We start from the raw sequence: 19,267 nt of genomic DNA on the forward strand, positions 1-19,267 counted from the left end.
CAGCAGCTCTGCTCTGAGGACAGGCTGAGAGAGTTGGGGCTGTGCAGCCTGGAGAAGAGAAGGCTTGGAGGAGACCTTGGAGTGGCCTTCCAGGATCTGAAGTGGGCTGCAAGAGGGCTGGGGAAGGACTATTGACAAGGTCTGGGAATGACAGGACAAGGATGAATGGAGATGGACAAGGAGGGGAGATCTAAATTGGATGTTAGGAAGAAGTTCTTTGTGGTGAGAGTGGTGAGACACTGGCACAGGATGAGGGTGGTGAGACACTGGCACAGGTTGCCCAGGGAGGTTGTGGAGCACAGAAGCACAGAATGTGATCAAAGATCACATTGAGTGATTCTGTGCTCCACAACCTCCCTGGAGGTGTTCAAAGCCAGGTTGGATGAGTCCTTGAGCAACTTGTTCTAGTGGGAGGTGTCCCTGCCTATGGCAGTGGGGTTGGAACTGGCTGATCCTTGAGGTCCATTCCAACCTAAACCATTCTATGCTTCTTACTACTGGAAAATCTCAAGGAGATTGAAAACTTGGGAGTGCTCATCCCCTCTCCTTAAGAAATAGTCTTGGCTCTGCCAGCATCCACAGGAGGAGCAGCACACCTGCAAGGGGCAGAAGCAGTAGCAGAGTGCTTTTGAGGTGTGGTGCACATTAGAAGACATCTCCAGGCAGTTTTGTCTTATGCTTGGATTCAGGTGAAGTGGTTCCTACTCCCACCTGCCACTGACTGCTTGCCTCCCTTAATGGCATCCTGGGCTGGCTCAGGAGCAGTGTGGCCAGTAGGACAAGGGAGGTTCTTCCCCTGTACTCAGCACTGCTCAGGCCACACCTTGAATGCTGTGTCCAGTTCTGGGCCCCTCAATTCAAGAGAGATGTTGAGGTGCTGGAAGGTGTCCAGAGAAGGGCAGAAAGGCTGGGGAGGGGCCTGGAACACAAACCCTGTGAGGAGAGGCTGAGGGAGCTGGGGGTGTTTAGCCTAGAGAAGAGGAGGCTCAGTGGTGACCTCTTTGCTGTCTACAACTACCTGAAGGGACATTGTAGCCAGGTGGGGGGTGGCCTCTTCTCCCAGGCAACCAGCAATAGAACAAGGGGACACAGCCTCAAGTTGTGTGGGGGGAAGTACAGGCTGACTCTTAGGAGGAAGTTGTTGGCAGAGAGAGTGATTGGCATTGGAATGGGCTGCCCAGGGAGGTGGTGGAGTCACCATCCCTGGAGGTGTTGAAGCCAAGCCTGGCTGGGGCACTTAGTGCCAGGGTCTGGTTGATTGGCCAGGGCTGTGTGCTAGGTTGGACTGGATGAGCTTGGAGCTCTCTTCCAACCTGCTTGATTCTGTGATTCTAAGGTCTCTCCTTTGGTTATCCCAAGGGAATGGGAATTACAGACAACTTGCCACAGCTTGAGAGCCTGGCTGAAAGATGCTGGATGGGTAAGAAGCAGCAGTGCTACTTGGAATGTGTTGAATGTTCCACCCAGGACAGGCACAAGCACTGAGCTGACAGAGAGCTTGGCTGGCTCTGTTAACTCTCAGCGCAGAGGTTGCACTTTGTGAGTCCCTCAGGGGCCAAACCTTTTCACTTCTGGAGCTGTTCCTACACAACATGTCAGATGTTAAGCTCTTGATGCTGTTTTTTTCTAACCTTTCCCCCCCCCTTTTTGGCTCTGGTGTGAAGCTATTGATGTTGGCACAGTGAGCTGGGGCAGAAGTATGAATCATAGAGCAGCTGAGACACGATGCTGGAGGTTTGATCCTAAACCAGGTGCCTGTTGTGGACTTTCCCTGGGTGAATAGTTCCAGTGGAATCACTCCTGCTTCCAGAAGAGGCACTGACACTGCCATCATTTCAAAGTAAGCTGGAATCTGTGGAGAGGTTAAGGCCTTTTGGCCATTCAGGCTGAACTTCTGGACGTGGTGTTTCACACTACCCCCTCCCCAGCTGAGTTCAGCTTGGCCCTTAAGGCATGATCCCAGCACTACAGCCCGTTGTGATCTGAAGACAGAGGGCTTTGGAGGACCCATTTCTGACTCAGCTGTTTGTTCCACTAATGGGTTAAACTCAGGGAGTGAAAATACTGATCCAACTTTTGTTTTCCATCTCCTTTTTGGATGCTTCCCTCCCTGGAGGTCTTCAAGGCCAGGTTGAATGACCCATTTCTGACTCAGCTGTTTGTTCCACTAATGGGTTAAACTCAGGGAGTGAAAATACTGATCCAACTTTTGTTTTCCATCTCCTTTTTGGATGCTTCCCTCCCTGGAGGTCTTCAAGGCCAGGTTGAATGAGGACTTGAGCGACTAAGCCCAGTCAGAAGGTGTCCAAGTCCATGGCAGGGAGGTTGGAATTGATGATCTCTGAGGTCCATTCTTTGATTTTATGATTTCAGCTCCTAGCAGAGCTTCCTAACATCCTAACATCCAGTCTGAATTACCCTGTGGGGGTATTTCCCATTCCCAGGTAGGATGTACTGGATGCTAGTAAGAAGTTCTTCACCGTGAGGGTGGTGAGAGCCTGGAATGGGTTGCCCAGGGAGGTGGTGGAAGCTTCACCCCTGGAGATGTTTAAGGCCAGGCTGGATGAGGCTGTGGCCAGCCTGATCTAGTGTGAGGTGTCCCTGCCCATGGCAGGGGGGTTGGAACTGGCTGATGCTTGTGGTCCCTTCCAGCCCTGCCTGATTCTATGCTCCTATGGATCTATAACAACACATTACAAGACATCTCCAAGCAATTTTGTCTTATGCTTGGATTCAGGTGAACTGGTTCCTGCTCCCACCTGCCACTAACTGCTTGCCTCCCTCAAGGTCTCTGGTTATCCCAAGGGAATGGGAATTACAGTCTCTGTCAACTTGCCACAGCTTGAGAGCCTCACTGAAAGATGCTGGATGGGTAAAAAGCAGCAGTGCTGTGATACTGCTGTTAAATAGGTGATGTTTGAGCCAGGGGCTTGATGTGTGTGTCCTTACTGACCTATTTCCAACACCTCCTGTGCCTCTGTTCACAACCCCAAATTTCTGTGACCTTTCCTGGGGAAAAACACTCAAAAGGAAGTAAAAAAACAGTAGCTAGGAGCTGCTGTTCTAAATGTGGGGGACAGCCAGGAGGGGTAAGTATGAGGTTTGTTGGGTTTGGAGGATGGCAGAAGCCTGAGGCTCACAGACAAAGAGAGAGTGAGGGAAGTGAGGCACACACAGGGTTTGGGCCATGGCTGGGGGTTAACCAGCAAAGGAGGGGAACTTCCAGTATCTGAAGGGATCCTACAGGAAGGCTGCAGAAGGACTTTTCATGAGGGTGTCTAGAGACAGGACAAGGAGGAATGGTCTGAAGCTGAGGGAGAGTAGGGTTGGACTGACCAAGGTCTCCTTGCCACTGGAATGGGCTGCCCAGGGAGGTGGTGGAGTCACCATGCCTGGAGGTGTTCAAGCAAAGCCTGGCTGGGTAGTGCCATGGTCTGGTTCATTGGACAGGGCTGGGTGCCAGGTTGGACTGGCTGAGCTTGGAGGTCTCTCCCAACCTGGTTGATTCTATGATGAGGGGTCAGGGATTGGCACAGGCTGCCCAGGGAGGTGGTGGAGTCGCCATGCCTGGAGGTGTTCAATCAAAGCCTGAATGAGAAACTTAGAGCCATGGTCTGGTTGACTGGACAGGGCTGGGTGCTAGGTTGGACTGAAGGATCTTGGAGGTCTCTTCCAACCTGCTTGATTCAATGATAAGAGTGGTCAGGGATTGGCACAGGCTGCCCAGGGAGGTGGTGGAGTCCCCATTTCTGGAGGTGTTGAAGCCAAGCCTGGATGAGGCACTTAGTGCCATGGTCTGGTTGATTGGCCAGGGCTGGGTGCTAGGTTGGGCTGGCTGAGCTTGGAGCTCTCTTCCACTCTGGTTGATTCTATGATTCTACCCACATCATTTTGTGATTCTATGATGCAAATAACCCCCCCAAAGGGATTCAAACAACCTGGGAAAGGATCCCTCTTTATCACAAGACGTCATGGTTTGCTTCCATGACCTTCCAGTGCACTACATCTGCTGCTTTCCAAGCTTCCCATGGACTCTCAGCTCAGGGAACTTGCTCAGATGTTATTTTTCTACACACTGCTTTAACAACAACCATCACCAAAAAAGAAAAAGCCACTCTAAAAAGCAGTAAACTTCTTGACTTAGTTTAACCAATGTGGTTTTTATCACCCCCCTTAGGTCTGCAGCCAAGACTTGCACAGTTCCATTTGGTCTCTTTCTGAATTAATGGCTTTAAGGGTCTACTGGGGAAGGTTTGAATAGACCTTAAATCTATTTCTTTAGTTCACATCCAAAATAAAAGCAGCCAGATTGAAGGAGGTAGTCCAAAATATTCCAGCTTGCTTTATATATGAGGCACCAAAATAAACACAGTGAAGCCAAACCACCCCATTTATATTTCTATATATATATATATATTCAGCCTTTAGAGGTCATTTTGAAGTTCAGTTCAGCTCCTTTTTCCATTTGGTTCCTCACAAAAAGGTGGAACAATCTAATCCTGCTGTTAAATCAGCAGTGTTGGGAGTTAATGAGAACTGACCATGAAGCTACCTGGAGGCTCTGATTTCAGCTGCTGGTAATGAGGGTTGGGTTTTTCTCAGTGCCAATGGGCCAAGGCAGCTCTGGAGGTGGCAGTTCTGGACTGCCAGCAAATTGCTTCTTGCCCATGGAGTAGAGTATAGCCCTGCTGGGGTTATGTAGGTGGAAGGTAAAGGTCCCCAAGCTCTTCTGAAGCAGCTAATTTGGATCCCAGCAATAACCCATGAAATTGGCTGTTTGTGTTGCTGCAGGGGCTGGTTCTGTTGGGCTGCTGCAGCACCTGGGTAGGGGCTGTCTGTAGGCAGATGCTCAGGCAGAGGGAAGTGAAACATTGGTGAGCCATCAGGGCTCAGATGCTCAGGCAGAGGGGAATGAGGCAGAGGGGAATGAAACATTGGTGAGCCATTAGTCAGTGAACTATTAGGGCTAAGGTGCTCAGGCAGAGGGAAGTGAAACACTGGTGAGCCATCAGGGCTCAGATGCTCAGGCAGAGGGGAGTGAAACATTGGTGAGCCATTAGAGCTCAGATGCTCAGGCAGAGGGGAGTGAAACACTGGTGAGCCATTAGGGCTCAGATGCTCAGGCAGAGGGGAGTGAAACATTGGTGAGCCATTAGAGCTCAGATGCTCAGGCAGAGGGGAGTGAAACACTGGTGAGCCATTAGGGCTCAGATGCTCAGGCAGAGGGAAGTGAAACATTGGTGAGCCATTAGGGCTCAGATGCTCAGGCAGAGGGGAGTGAAACATTGGTGAGCCATTAGGGCTCAGATGCTCAACCAGAGAGCTTGTTTAGCCTGGAGAAGAGGAGGCTCAGGGGTGATCTCTTTGCTGTCTACAACTACCTGAAGGGAGGTTGTAGCCAGGTGGGGTTGGGCTCTTCTCTCAGGCAAGCAGCAACAGAAGAAGGGGACACAGTCTCAAGTTGTGCCAGGGAAAGTACAGGCTGGATGTTGTTAGGAAGTTGTTGTCAGAGAGAGTGATTGGCATTGGAATGGGCTGCCCAGGGAGGTGGTGGAGTGGCTGTGCCTGGAGATGTGCAAGAAAAGACTGAGTGAGGCACTTAGTGCCATGGTCTGTGTTGACTGGATAGGACTGGGTGCTAGGTTGGCCTGGCTGAGCTTGGAGGTCTCTTCCAACCTGCTTGATTCTATGATTGGTGAACCATTACTGAACCATTAGGGCTCAGATGTTCAGGCAGAGAGAAGTCCAGTTCTGGAGCCACTGGTACAAGAGGGCTATGGAGGTGCTGGAAGGTGTCCAGAGAAGGGCCACAAGGATGAGCATCAGTTACACATTAGTGGTGAGGGCAACGACCTGCAGTGGCAGGAAAGCCTTTAACAGGGTACTGGGGTGGGGTCACAGAAGAGAATCTAAGGGAGAAGGCTCTGGAGAGACCTCAGAGCAGCCTTCCAGTACCTGAAGGGGGCTACAAGAAAGCTGGGGAGGGACTTTTGACAAGGGCTGGAAGTGACAGGATCAGAGGGGATGGATTGAAGCTTGAGAAGGGGACATTTAGACTGGAGATGAGCAAAAAGCTCTTCACAACGAGGGTGGTGAGACACTACAACAAGTTGCCCAGGGAGGCTGTGGATGTCTCTTCCCTGGAATTATTCAGGGCTAGGCTGGATGAGACCTTGAGCAACCTGGGCTAGTGGACTGTGTCCAGACTCATGGCAGAGAGTTGGAACTGGATGATCTTCAAGGTCCCTTCCAACCCAACCCCTTCTATGACCCTCTGTGGATTCTGCTGAGCATTTGGAAGCGTTCCCCTCCCTCTGTCTCTGTTGAAGTGCCTCCTTCATTGCAAACCCAGCTGCTGCCAGACTAACCTTGCTGTTCAGCCTGTTTTACCCTTCCAACTCCTCCTGTTTGCCTGGGGGACAAGCTGGAGTCCTGTGGGTTTGTGCTGTCATAACCTCTGATGTTTTCTTTCCAGTTGCCGGATTCATTATAAGGATATGTACAATTTGTTACGTGTAATTGCTCCACCCCTGGGCTTAGGAAAGAAGTGCCCTCATAGGGTGGCATACAAGGTTTGGAACTTCAGAGACTCCCTCCAGCATTTTTCAGCCCTGTTTTTTTTTGTTTCTTTCCTCCCCTGCCTCCGAGTGCAAATGCAAACAGTGCAGGAAAGAAAGCGTAACCTAACTAACCCCTTGCCTGCACCGAGGAATGATTGACTGACTGCCTCCTTTCCCCCCCCATGCATCTCTTCCCCCTCTACTCCCACACCCCAGCTGGCTGGAAACAGGCAGCTTTATGAGACAGTGAACCTTCCAGCTTCCATCCTGCCAGGTCTAGGTGGGAAGTGTTGGTTGGGGAAGAGCAGCACAGCATCTGAGAGCTTGCTCTATATGTACATCGCAGAGAGAAATGGCATCCCTGGCCTGCTAGGGAGCAGCAAGTCTGTTGTGGTTGGGCTTCTTGGCATTGCATCCCCAGCTGGGTGACCAACATTTCAGCCCTTCCCTTTCCTGGGCTGGAAAGACATAGATCTGGGTGCTGGTTAGGTGGGCAGTGGAGAGGGATGGTTTCCAAGGCTGAAGGGAGGTGAAGAGTTGAGCCTTTTGACAGTGCAACAGCAAGAGGTTGCCTTGGCAGGGAGATTTCTTCTCCCTGAGACCATAAGCTGTGGTGGGCAGCCAGTGAAACCTCCTGCCTCATGGCACAGGATGCTGTGCTTGGGAGCTGAAGCAGGGAGCTCAGGACAGGTCTAGCTAAGAAATCAGCACAGGCTGGCACTGCCCTTCAGTGGGGTCCCAGTGCCAGGCAGGGATTTCCTTGCAGTCAGCACATGGAGAGCAGAAGATGAAGAGAGAGGTGGAAGCAACCAACTTGGACTTTGCTTTTCTCTTTCACTCCAGGCAAGGAGCTTCCCACAGCTGACTCAGAGTTAACAGACTCTGCAGGGAGGACCTGAGACCCTGAACTGGGGCAGAAGAGAGAAGCCAAGGGGGGGCTGTTGGCTGCAGTTAGATTGTGTCTCTCAGCAGCCCTTAAATTAGCTCTGGGCTGTAAACCCTGGGAGGCATTGAGCTGTGTTGGTTACCAAGGACAGGAATAGATGGGCTGGCTTGGTAGGTTCCTTCCACCCCCTCCTGCAGCAGTGCCTGACAGAGGAGCTGAACCCCACCTTAGGGCAGGGGGCTGGTGTCTGAGTGCCTTCTTTTGTGGCTGTAGAGAAAGGGGTGAGGTCTTTTTTCCCCTCTTAGTACAGTGGAGGTGACAATATTGTCCTGCTTTGCCAGGGGTGGGGTGTTAATGAATCACCTGCTGATGAGAGGCAGCTCAGATCTGCACCGTGTAAGAAGCAGGCAGCTTGCTGGGAAAACCAAATGAGGTTGGCACAGTTGCTTCCAGCAGGCAGAAAAAGGCAAAGCAGGACTACACTTTTCTGTTTCTGCAGCCCTTGCTCTTCAGGGCAGGGCTCTGTTTCCCACCAGCATGCATAGAAGGGAGATGCCATCAGCAGTGAGCTGGTCTGAGAGCCTTGTCCCAAAGGTCTGCAGTTCCCAGGTCACTCCAACACACAGGGCAGTCAGCTGCCTGTGCTGGTGGAGGCAACCAGTTGATGTTGGCTTGATGAAAGAAAGGTCCTATCAAATGTGTCCAGAGAAGGGCAACGAGGCTGGGGAGAGGCCTTGAGCACAGCCCTACGAGGAGAGGCTGAGGGAGCTGGGATTGGTTAGCCTGGAGAAGAGGAGGCTCAGGGGTGACCTTATTGCTGTCTGCAACTACCTGAGGGGAGGTTGTGGCCAGGAGGAGGTTGCTCTCTTCTCTCAGGTGGCCAGCACCAGAACGAGAGGACACAGCCTCAGGCTGTGCCAGGGGAGATTTAGGCTGGAGGTGAGGAGAAAGTTCTTCCCTGAGAGAGTCATTGGACACTGGAATGGGCTGCCCGGGGAGGTGGTGGAGTCGCCGTCCCTGGAGCTGTTCAAGGCAGGACTGGATGTGGCACTTGGTGCCATGGTCTGGCCTTGAGCTCTGTGGTAAAGGGTTGGACTTGATGATCTGTGAGGTCTCTTCCAACCCTGATGATACTGGGATACTGTGAAATGAGAAGGAGACACAGGTCCCACTTCCACCACCTCCCTGCGAGTCCAGTGCTGGGGTCTGGTTTGGTTGAGCCTGGATTGAGATTAGAGATGTTCAGGCTGGGCTGAGGCACCCTGGGCTTGGAGCCAGAGCAGTGCCAGGCTGTCCCCTGAGCAAACACACCTGGACTGGCTTTTTTGCTTCTCTGGTAGCCCACAAAGCCAGCCTGCAACCCCAACTCTAGAGTCAGTGCAGGAAAGCTGAGTGTTTGCTCCCATAACTCTGCCTACCAGCTCTCCCCGGCATGGTGAATACAGCCCCTGGATTGACTGGTCTGGGGGCGGGGGGGCAGAAGGGGAAGCATCCCTTCATCCCTGCACAGAGCCAGCCAACCCCTCCTCACACCCTGTCCTCCCCTCTCCCCCCCGGAGACATCAATCATTCCCCAGAGGGAGCCACGGCGCAGCTCTGCAGCCAGGAGACCACCTCGGGCTTGAACCACAGCAACGGACGTGGAGCATCCTCCCTCTGTCCCCACCGCCTGCTCCTGGTGTCCTTCTCCTGAGCAATGATTAACCGGATCTCTGTTCTCTTGTCTGCTTTCCCCTTCCCCTCCCCTTCTCTCTCCTCCTTTTCATTTGCTCCACTGTGTTGCCTCTCCCCCTACCCCCTTCACCTCCTTACCCCTATCCTGACCTCCCCCTCCCCTCCCCTCCCCTGCTCCGCGGTGATTTCTGCCTTCGCCTCTCCCTGCCTTTGCCTCCCAGCGGGCGCATCAGTTACACAGACATGTATGAGATGCTGAGACACATGTCCCCACCTCTAGGCCTTGGAAAGAAATGCCCTGCCCGCGTTGCCTATAAGGTAGAACACCCTCCCCTAGGCACCCCTGCCCACCCACCAGCTTCTTTGTGCCGTGGCTGAAGCAGGGGCTGGTTTCTCTGTGGCCTTGGTGTTGGTTCTCCTGGATTCTCTCTGCTGAAGCAGAGTGGAGTTTGGATTCTTTTGCTTTTCTCTTCACTTTTAAACCTTCCTCTCTTTATTTTTCTCTTCCCCTTTCCTTTCTTCCTTTGAAACTATGGCACATCACTTTGTCTTTCTGAGTATGTCTCTGCTTTCTCTTCTCAGTGTTGCTCTCTCTCTCATTCTGCTTCCATTTAGGCTAATTTAGGGAGGGAGGGTGCTAATAAGCAAATTACCCCTCAGGTCTGATCCCCATTTATCTTCCTACAGCTCTTTGCCTGCCTGCTCTCAGTAGCCCTTCAGTAGTAACTTGGTTTTCTCCTCCCCCCTCCTCCCCACTTTTAATTAGATTGGAGTGATTAGAGTAGGCAGCACTGTAGGAGTTAGCAAGCTATTAAACAGAGGCAACACCAGAAGGGCTCCTTAAACACCCTCGTGGAAGAAATCACTTTAACAGAAAACATTTTAAGGCAGTGAGCTGAAGAAATCACTCACATTTATTGTTTATTCTGAGCAGCACTTTTGGGTCTCTTGCTTTAATTGAACCACCAAATAAAAGAACAACAAGTGAAATGCTTTGCAGCTGCTGGCTGCTGCCTTCCAGCCTCTGCCTGGATGGAAGCTCAGGTAAGCTGGGAAGGCACAGAGCAGAACCAGACCCTACCAGTTAGAGCCTTGCTGCTGTCCCAGCGTGGTATTTGCAGGGATGATTCCTTGGAAGCTTCTTGGCACTGAACCCCATAGTTTTTGGAGGACCAGGAGGATGCTCAGAGGCTGCAGCAGCTCTGCTGTGAGCACAGACTGAAAGAGTTGGGGCTGTGCAGGCTGGAGCAGAGGAGGCTCCCAGGTCACCTTCTTGTGGCCTTCCAGGATCTGAAGGGGGCTACAAAAAAGCTGGGGAGGGACTTTTGAGGGTGTGAGGGAGTGTCAGGAGTGGGGGGAATGGAGCAAAGCTGGAGGTGGGGAGAGTGAGGCTGGAGGTGAGGAGGAAGTTGTTGAGCAGGAGAGTGGTGAGAGGCTGGAATGGGTTGCCCAGGGAGGTGGTTGAGGCCCCATGGCTGGAGGTGTTTGAGGCCAGGCTGGCTGAGGCTGTGGTCAGGCTGCTCTAGGGTAGGGTGTCCCTGGGCATAGCAGGGGGGTTGGCACTGGCTGCTCCTTGTGGTCCCTTCCAACCCTGCCTGATTCTGTGCTCTGCTCTGTGGTCACACAGAGGTATGCACCAGAGGCATAAAGTTCTCCTTTCCCCCAGCTCCCAGACTTGTTCAGTTAGGAGAAGGAAGGAAGGAAGGAAGGAAGGGAGGGAGGGAGGAAGGGAGGAAGGGAGGAAGGGAGGAAGGGAGGAAGGAAGGAAGGAAGGAAGGAAGGAAGGAAGGAAGGAAGGAAGGAAGGAAATAAGAGGGGTTAAAATCACAGCTCCTGTGTCAAACCTTTTGGCTGACTCTCATAGTGTAGCACCTCTATGCCTCCATCTAACTGTGCCCAGCTGCTGCGGGAGACTCTGCCTGGGCAGGACCACTGCAGATGTACCTTCCTGAGTCTGCCTTTTCCCTGACACTTTGCTGGCATCTCCTTTAGTTTGTGTCCCCAGAGCAAACTCACAGACCTCAGGTGCCTGGGGATGGTTTCCAGTCACAGGCTCCTGACTTCTCCAAAGATGTCTTCCATCTTTATTCATCTACTACAAAACCTCCCTAAGGTGCCTGTGTGTGAGCTTGTGTATAGGGTTAACACTCCAGGGGGAACAGCTTGCCAGAGAGAGTGACTGGCATTGGAATGGGCTGCCCAGGGAGGTGGTGGAGTTGCCATCCCTGGAGGTGTTGAAGCCAAGCCTGGCTGGGGCACTTAGTGCCATGGTCTGGTTGGTTGGGCAGGGCTGGGTGCTAGGTTGGGCTGGCTGAGCTTGGAGCTCTCTTCCAACCTGCTTGGTTCTATGATTCTATAGGGAGAGATGGGTTCAAGACCAGCAGCTCCAAAGGAGGTTGAACATGAGATTTCTCTGAGCTTGGAGGTGATCAGCCTCATTCTGCAGGCCAGCAGAGCCCCAGAGTGCAGAAATGTAGACTGCAGACCAGATCTGAGTTTTAACTGTGGGGAAAGGCTGCAGCTTGGGTGGACTCCCTGATAAAACTGAACCCTACAGGGAGGCAGTACCAGTTTTACCTTCCTCCTCCCTCTCAGAACAACTCCTCCGTGGAGGAAGACTGGGGTTGAACACCTTTGGCATTAGGAACAACTTCTTTCCAGGCACTGGAACAGGGAGGTGGTGGTGACTCCATCCCTGGAGGTGGTCAAGAAACCTGTGGCCATGGCAGTTCAAAACCAGCCTGGCTGGGGCACTGAGTGCCAAGGTCTGGTGGATTGGGCAGGGCTGGGTGCTAGGTTGTGCTGGCTGAGCTTGGAGCTCTCTTCCAACCTGCTTGGTTCTATGGTTTAGTGGCCATGGTGGTGCTGGGTTGCTGGTTGGACTGGATGGTCTCAGAGGCTTTTCCAGCCCAACCAGTCCTATGCTTCTCTCTTCCCTCAGGTGATTGCTATCCATGGGACATGGCATCCCTCTGCCCTACGCTCTGTAGTGCCCCCCACCCTGATACCACTTGCTGTCCTCCTGCAGCTGATGGGACACTTGGGGAGGGCAGTGCAGCCCACCCAGCCACCCACAGCTGCAGGCAGAGCCAGCATGTGGAGGGACAACCACCCCTTGTCCTGCAGCTGCCATTCAGTCAGTGCTGACAGCAACCAGGGCTGTGTCTCTGCCTTGATTTCCCTCCCTCCCTCCCTCCCTCCCTCTGACCCCAGTGATTTTCCAGAAGCCTTACTCTTCTGTCTGGCTCTTTTGCCCCACCTCCACCCTTTTTCTTTCTATATCTTCTTTCCCTCTCCTCTCTGCAAAGGTTTTTGTGTCTTCCCCCCCCCCGCCCTCCTTTGCCTTTGTGTTGCCTTCTCCCTATCTGTGCACACTGTTGTGTCATTTGTGTTCTCCCCCTCTTTGCAGCCTCCCTGGCTGCTGTCTCTTCCTTTCTGCTGTTTTCTGGTTGCTCATTCTCAACTCTTCTCCTTGGTCAGCACGACCAGCCCCTGCAGTTCTGTGCTCGTGGCTTGCTGCTTGCCTGGAGGTGCATGCCTGGGGTCCTGCTCCCACTCTGCTCGGGCACTGGGAGAGCTCTGTCCTCCACTGGGGTTGGGAGAAAAGGATGAAGGAAATGAATTTGAAAGCATCTTCTACCTAGTCAAGTGAAAAGAGGGAGGAAAGCCATGCTGACTTTGCTCTGGGGGCTTCAGCTTGGATGGCTGGTCCCTTGGCAGCTGAGGGGGGGTGTGTGTGGGGTGTTTCTTCACTCTGTTTACTCATGTGTTGAGACTCAGAGGCCACTCAGACTCAGCTTGTCTGTGGTGGAGGGTCCTAGGGCTGTCTGTGCTATTCAGGGCAGAGTGGCAGTCAGTTTTGAAGTCACCTGGAGTCAGCCCATCCTTTGCCTCCCAGAGCTTTGTGTGCTTCATGAAAGAGGGCACTGCTAAATCCCCCTGGCACTGCACTGCCAGTGAGATGCTTGTCCCCCCCAGGCTGGGCACTGGTGAGGCCACATCTCTAGCACTGAGTTCAGTTTTGGGGCCCTCACTGCAAGAAGGACATGGAAATGCTGGAGAGTGTCCAGGGAAGAGCAACAAAGCTGGGGAAGGGTCTGGAGAGCAGGGCTGGGGAGGAGCAGCTGAGGGAGCTGGGGGTGTTTAGTCTGGAGGAAAGGAGGCTGAGGGGAGACCTCATTGCTCTCTACAGCTCCCTGAGAGGAGGCTGAAGTGAGGTGGAGATTGGTTTCTTCTCCCAAGGAACAAGTAATAGGACAACTGTGATACTGTGATACTGTGACAAGAGGAAATGGCCTCAGGTTGCAGCAGGGGAGGTTTAGCTTGGGTACTGCAAGGAACTTCTCTAAAAGGTTTCTCAAACACTGGAACAGGCTCCCCAGAGAGGTGGAGTCCCCATCCCTGGAGGGGTTTCAAAGGTGTGTAGATGTGGTCCTGAGGGATGTGGTTTAGTGGTGACCTGGCAGGGCTGGGTTTGTGGATGGAGCTGATGATGTTCAAGGTAGAGACCTTTATGATCTAATGATCTACCTTTATGGTAGGCCAATATGATGCCACAGGCCCATGGAAGAAGGTTCTATTGGTTGTGTGACACTTAGGAGCACTGTGGTGCTAGGAGAGGCAATAGCCCAAACCTTTCCCCACTGCCCCTGAGACTCATCTCTTTACCTCCCTCTCTGGAAAGAGGAGAAGCCAACAGCACCACCAGCACACTCTGTCCAAGCCTAGCTCCACATAGAGCCCTGCACTGAGTCCACAGGGTGCTGCTGGCAGCTGCAGGGGACTCTGGCCTTTGTTCTGTGTCTCTGTTGGTGCTGCCAAGCCTGGCTCTGCACCCCTTATGCCAAGGGTTAAGAGGGCTCCAACTCTCCCTTAACGCCTCTGGATTTGGCCAAGACTCCTGGAGACCTCATGGGAGGCTGACCTCAGAGCTGCTCCTCATCCACTCCAGGGCTGCACCTCACCCTGCCACGTGGGTTTTAAGAACAACATCAGGTCCCTGAAGGCTGAACAGGAGTTTGGGTGGCCCATGTCTAGCTACCCATCCATACTACCTCTCCTGCACACAGCTAACACCATGAGAACAGCATGACACCAAGCTAGGAGCAGCTGTGGAGCTGTTGGAGGGTAGGAGAGCCCTGCAGAGGGACCTGGCCAGGCTGCATGGGTGGGCAGAGGCCAATGGGATGAGACTGAACAAGGCCAAGTGCAGGATTCTGCTCTTTGGCCACAACAAGCCCAAGCACCTACAGGTTGGGGCCAGAGTGGCTGAGAGCAGGCAGGCAGAGAGGGAGCTGGGGGTGCTGGGAGAAAGGAGCTGAAGCTGAGGCAGCAGTGCCCAGGTGGGCAGCAGAGCCAATGGCATCCTGGGCTGGCTGAGGAGCAGTGTGGGCAGCAGGACAAGGGAGGTTCTTGTGCCCCTGTGCTCAGCACTGCTCAGGCCACCCCTTGAGTGCTGTGTCCTGCTCTGGGCCACTCAATTCAAGAGAGCTGTTGAGGTGCTGGAAGGTGTTGAGAGAAGGGCAGCAAGGCTGGGGAGGGGCCTGGAGCAGAGCCCTGTGAGGAGAGGCTGAGGGAGCTGGGGGGGTGCAGCCTGCATCAGAGGAGGCTCAGGGCACAGCTCATTGCTGTCTGCAGCTGCCTGCAGGGAGGCTGTAGCCAGGTGGGGTTGGGCTCTGCTGCCAGGCACCCAGGGACAGAAGAAGGGGACACAGCCTCAAGCTGTGCCAGGGCAGGTCTAGGCTGGATGTTGTTAGGAAGTTGTTGTCAGAGAGAGTGATTGGCATTGGAATGGGCTGCCCAGGGAGGTGGTGGAGTGTCTGTGGCTGGAGGTGTTGCAGCCAAGGCTGGCTGGGGCACTTAGTGCCATGGTCTGGTTGGTTGGGCAGGGCTGGGTGCTAGGTTGTGCTGGCTGAGCTTGGAGCTCTCTTCCAACCTGCTTGATTCTCTGATTCTGTGATTCTCTGAAGTGCTTTTGGTAGACAAGGAGCAAGCTTTCACCTACTGAAGGGAGGATGACCACTCAGTGTAATAGCTCCAGTTGTGTCCACAGACAAGAGGCTGCATTTTGGGGCCAGCCCTGGCTCCTTGTCAGCCATGGGAGAGAGGAAGGCCATGGGCACCCTCTCTGAAGCCAGCAGAAGCATTAAATGGGACTAGAAGAATCTCAACTAGGTCAGGGTGAATTATTTATAGCAAATAATTTATTCACCCAGCTCAGCCTCATTTCCCACAAGCAGCTCTCCCTTGTCCCCACTTTATTCACCTCTGGGGATTGTTCCCAGGCCAGTTCCTTTCCCAGAGGCTGAGTGGGAGCTGCTGTTGGGGATGCTCTTAATAATTCAACCCCCTGGGGGGGGGTGCCAGCTGGGGCTGCTGGTGCTCCTGGCTCAATCTTCTCCTCTCCCTCCTAACGCCTGGACAAACACGTGGCTGAGTCCCATTTACAGCGCAGATATTTCTGCTCAGCCCTCACTTTCTGGGTCAGGCTGGCAGCCAGCAGGGAGACCCTTTTATCCTGCCTTTTGACACCAGGATGAATCCCCCCTCCCTTCCCCCCCTTCCCCTCCCCCTCCCCTTTTCTCTAAGGCTTTTTGGCCACTGCCCAAAAAGTTTCCAAGCAGCAAATCCGCAGGCACCGAATGCTGAAAGGGCATAAATTCTGCCAATTGAGCTCGCCACCAGGCTTTGCTCTCTCCTTAGGGAGGCTTTTGTTTATCTGCAATGAAATCACTGCCAGAGGCTTGGGGAGGGGGGGGGGGAGGTGATGTCTGCATCCCTCTGACCACACAGGCGAGCCCAGCGCAGAGCATCGCATCCCGGCGCTAAGCGGTGACTGCTCCCTCGTTATCTGCACAGAGTTAATTAGGAGACTCCAGAGACACTCTCAGAGAGCTCCTGCCTCTGGGGCCTTCTCCTACAGCCACATTAATGAGCTTCCCCTGGCTGGGAAAGGAGGGGGACGGCTCCAAAACCACCTAATTAAAAAGCAAGAGCTGCAGGAGCGCTCCCCGAGCGCTGCCGGAGCTCCATCTGCTGCCAGCTGCTTCTCTTCAGATGCTCCGAGAGGAAATTGGAGGTGAAAGGAGGATGAGGAGCAGCACTGGGTGCAAGGAAGCAGTTTCCTGCCAGGTCTGGGCACTTGGGAAGGATTTTTGACCTTTATATTCTTGCTCCCTATTTACTGATTTGCTCCATTCAGCCCTTGAGTTGTGGCTGGCAATCAGCAGGGGCACCCCCAAGGGCAGGGAGGTTTTGCTGGAGGCAGGAGAAGTTGGGGCCTCTGCCATCTGCATCTGCTGGCTCCTGCCTTCTGCTTCTGGGCTCTGGAAAAGTCAGCCAAGTCAGATTCATTCTTGGAAGTCAGGCACTTAGTGCCATGGTCTGGTTGGTTGGCCAGGGCTGGGTGCTAGAATCATAGAATCAAGCAGGGTGGAAGAGAGCTCCAAGCTCATCCAGTCCAACCTAGCACCCAGCCCTATCCAATCAACCAGACCATGGCACTAAGTGCCTCATCCAGGCTTTGCTTGAAGACCTCCAGGGATGGTGACTCCACCACCTCCCTGGGCAGCCCATTCCAATGGTTGGACTGGATGAGCTTGGAGGTCTCTTCCAACCTGCTTGATTCTAGGATTTGCCTCATGGCACAAAGCATGAGGAATTGGTGGCTTTGAAGTGCATCTTCAGCCAGAAGGACCCAGCAAACATGGGATGAAATTGTAATGAGTTTTAATTGTAATCAATTTAAACTGGCTAAAGATGGATAAAGAAGTGGCTTGATGGCCCCACCCAAAGAGTGGCTGCCAATGGCTGCATGGCCAAGTGGAAGTCAGTGACAAGCAATAGAACAAGGGGGCACAGTCTCAAGCTGTGCCAGGGCAGGTCTAGGCTGGATGTTAGGAGGAAGTTGTTGTCAGAGAGAGTGATTGGCATTGGAATGGGCTGCCCAGGGAGGTGGTGGAGTCTGTGTGGCTGGAGGTGTTGAAGCCAATCCTGGCTGGGGCACTTAGTGCCATGGTGTGGTTGGCTGGGCAGGGCTGGGTGCTAGGTTGGGCTGGCTGAGCTTGGAGCTCTCTTCCAACCTGCTTGATTCTGTGATTCTATGACTTGATGATCTGGAGGGTTGGGCAGGGAGAAATTCAATGAGGCTTGAAGTGTAGAGTTGTGCACCTGGGAAAGAACTACCCCAGGGATCAGGATAGGTTGGGGACTGAGCTGCTGGGGAGCAGGGGAGGGGAGAAGGACTTGGGAGTCCTGGCAGGATGGCCATGAGCCAGCAGTGTGCTCTGGTGGCCAGGAAGGCCAGTGCCAGTCTGGGGTGGATTAGAAGGGCTGTGGTTTAGTAGGTTGAAGGAGCTTCTCCTGCCCCTCTACTCTGCCCTGGTGAGGCCTCATCTGGAGCACTGTGTCCAGCTCTGGGCCCCCCAGGTCAGGAAGGACAGGAGCTGCTTGATAGAGTGCAGTGCAGAGCCACAGAGGTGATGAAGGCAGTTGAGCATCTTCCTGAGGCAGCTGGGGCTGTGCTGCTTGGAGAGGAGGAGGTGACCCCACTCCTGGTCATCAGTGTGTGCAGGGTGAGTGCCAGGGGGATGGAGCCAGGCTCTGCTGGGTGGTGCCACTGACAGCACAAGGGGCAGTGGGTGGCAGTTAAGGCCTAGGAGGTTCCATGGGAACCTGAGGAAGAATTTTTTTCCCTGTGAGGGTGACAGAGCACTGGAGCAGGCTGCCCAGGGGGGTTGTGGAGTCTCCCTCTCTGGAGATATTCAAGAGCCACCTGGATGTGTTCCTGTGTGACCTGCTCTGGCTGATGCTGCTCTGGCAGGGGGGGCTGGACCAGATGAGCTTTGGAGGTCCCTTCCAGCCCCTGACTCTCCATGATCTATGGAGGTCTCTTCCAACCCCTTACACCCTGTGATCCTCTCAGCTGTGCTGTGGTCTGTGTTCTGCACCCACTCCCTTTGGGAATTCACTCTTGAAAGCCACCTTTGGGCAGGGGGGGACCTGAGCCCTCTCAGTCCCTGGCTGGGTTTTGGTGCTAGTTTTTGTGAGGACAGAGCTCTCCTGGGATGAATTCTATCTCATCTGCTTGTTCTTCACTTCCATGCACCTCCTTTCTCTCTCCCCATCCCCTAACTCTCTCTCCCACTTTGCTGGGCTTGAGTGGGACTCTGTGAGTGGTGGCTGTGGGCTCGTGTGGCTACCACAACGTTGCTGAGACTTTTTGTGTGCTGAGGGCAGAAGCCTGATCCAAAATCCTGCTTCATTTGACCCAAGTGAACCGGGAAAAAATCCTTGTGGCTTTGCCAGCATTTGATACTCTCACTGAATTAGAAAGGGAGGAGAGCTCTGGCTTTGATTTCCCTGTCTCAGAGGCTTGCCAGACGTGGGAGATAACCTCTGGGCATGCTTTGAGCAAGCTCTTTGAGATTACAATGCTTTGTCTCAGACTTCAGGAGACAGGGGAGGTTGTTACAGGAGCCTCTTATCCCTGCAGCGTGCAACGAGATCCAAAGCCATGGAAGAGGATAAATAAGGAGGTCTCAGCTGCTCTCAATGTCAGCTCAACTTCAGAAGCAACCATTTTCCTCTGGACCAGTGCCCTGTGACTTCCATGAGCACTGGCACACGTCCACCCTGTGTGTGTTGAGGGGAGGGGGGGATGTTTTCTCCTTTGCTGACAGAAGGTAGCAGGGCTGGGGTCTGTCTCAGGGCACCAGAATGCCTGAGGCAGCTCAGTCCATGCCTCGTGTGTCAGAGATGTCTCTGAGCATGGAGATAAGCCAGTGGTGGGGATGGGGACCAAGCCTCCATTCATCAGTCTGGGCTTTGGGCAGCATAGAGGAGTGGGAGGCAGGGCTGAGCTCTCTGCCCTGCTCTGCCTCTCACCTCACTTGAGACCCCAGGCAGGTCCCTGCTCTCAGCATCCTCTTTTTATCCCTTCACCAGCAAAACCTGCCCATAAGCAGAGATGTTTCCACCATACAGCTTCCCCAGGCCATCGAGGGAGGGGAGCAAGCTGGCACAAGGCATCCCTGAGCTACATCACATCCAGGGAGAGGATTGCACCAGCAGAGCTGCATCTGGAGGTTATCCAGTGCCCCTTGGCACAGGGCAGTGCTCTGCTGACCTCCTCCTGCAGTGCTGGAGC

General features: G+C 53.6%; 1 protein-coding gene across 16 annotated transcripts in view; it reads left to right on the forward strand.

Annotated features, from left to right (window-relative positions):
- The window catches only part of CACNA1B (calcium voltage-gated channel subunit alpha1 B), a 482,132-nt gene that overhangs the window by 430,628 nt on the left and 32,237 nt on the right, over window positions 1-19,267 (forward strand). For all 16 annotated transcript variants that reach the window (XM_064171600.1, XM_064171605.1, XM_064171604.1 and 13 more), the window contains one exon: window positions 9,342-9,438. In XM_064171600.1, the coding sequence (XP_064027670.1) occupies window positions 9,342-9,438 (97 nt within the window). The remainder of the gene's footprint in view (window positions 1-9,341; window positions 9,439-19,267) is intronic.

Source organism: Pogoniulus pusillus, chromosome 35, assembly GCF_015220805.1.
Source record: "Pogoniulus pusillus isolate bPogPus1 chromosome 35, bPogPus1.pri, whole genome shotgun sequence".
Classification (NCBI taxonomy): Eukaryota; Metazoa; Chordata; class Aves; order Piciformes; family Lybiidae; genus Pogoniulus; species Pogoniulus pusillus.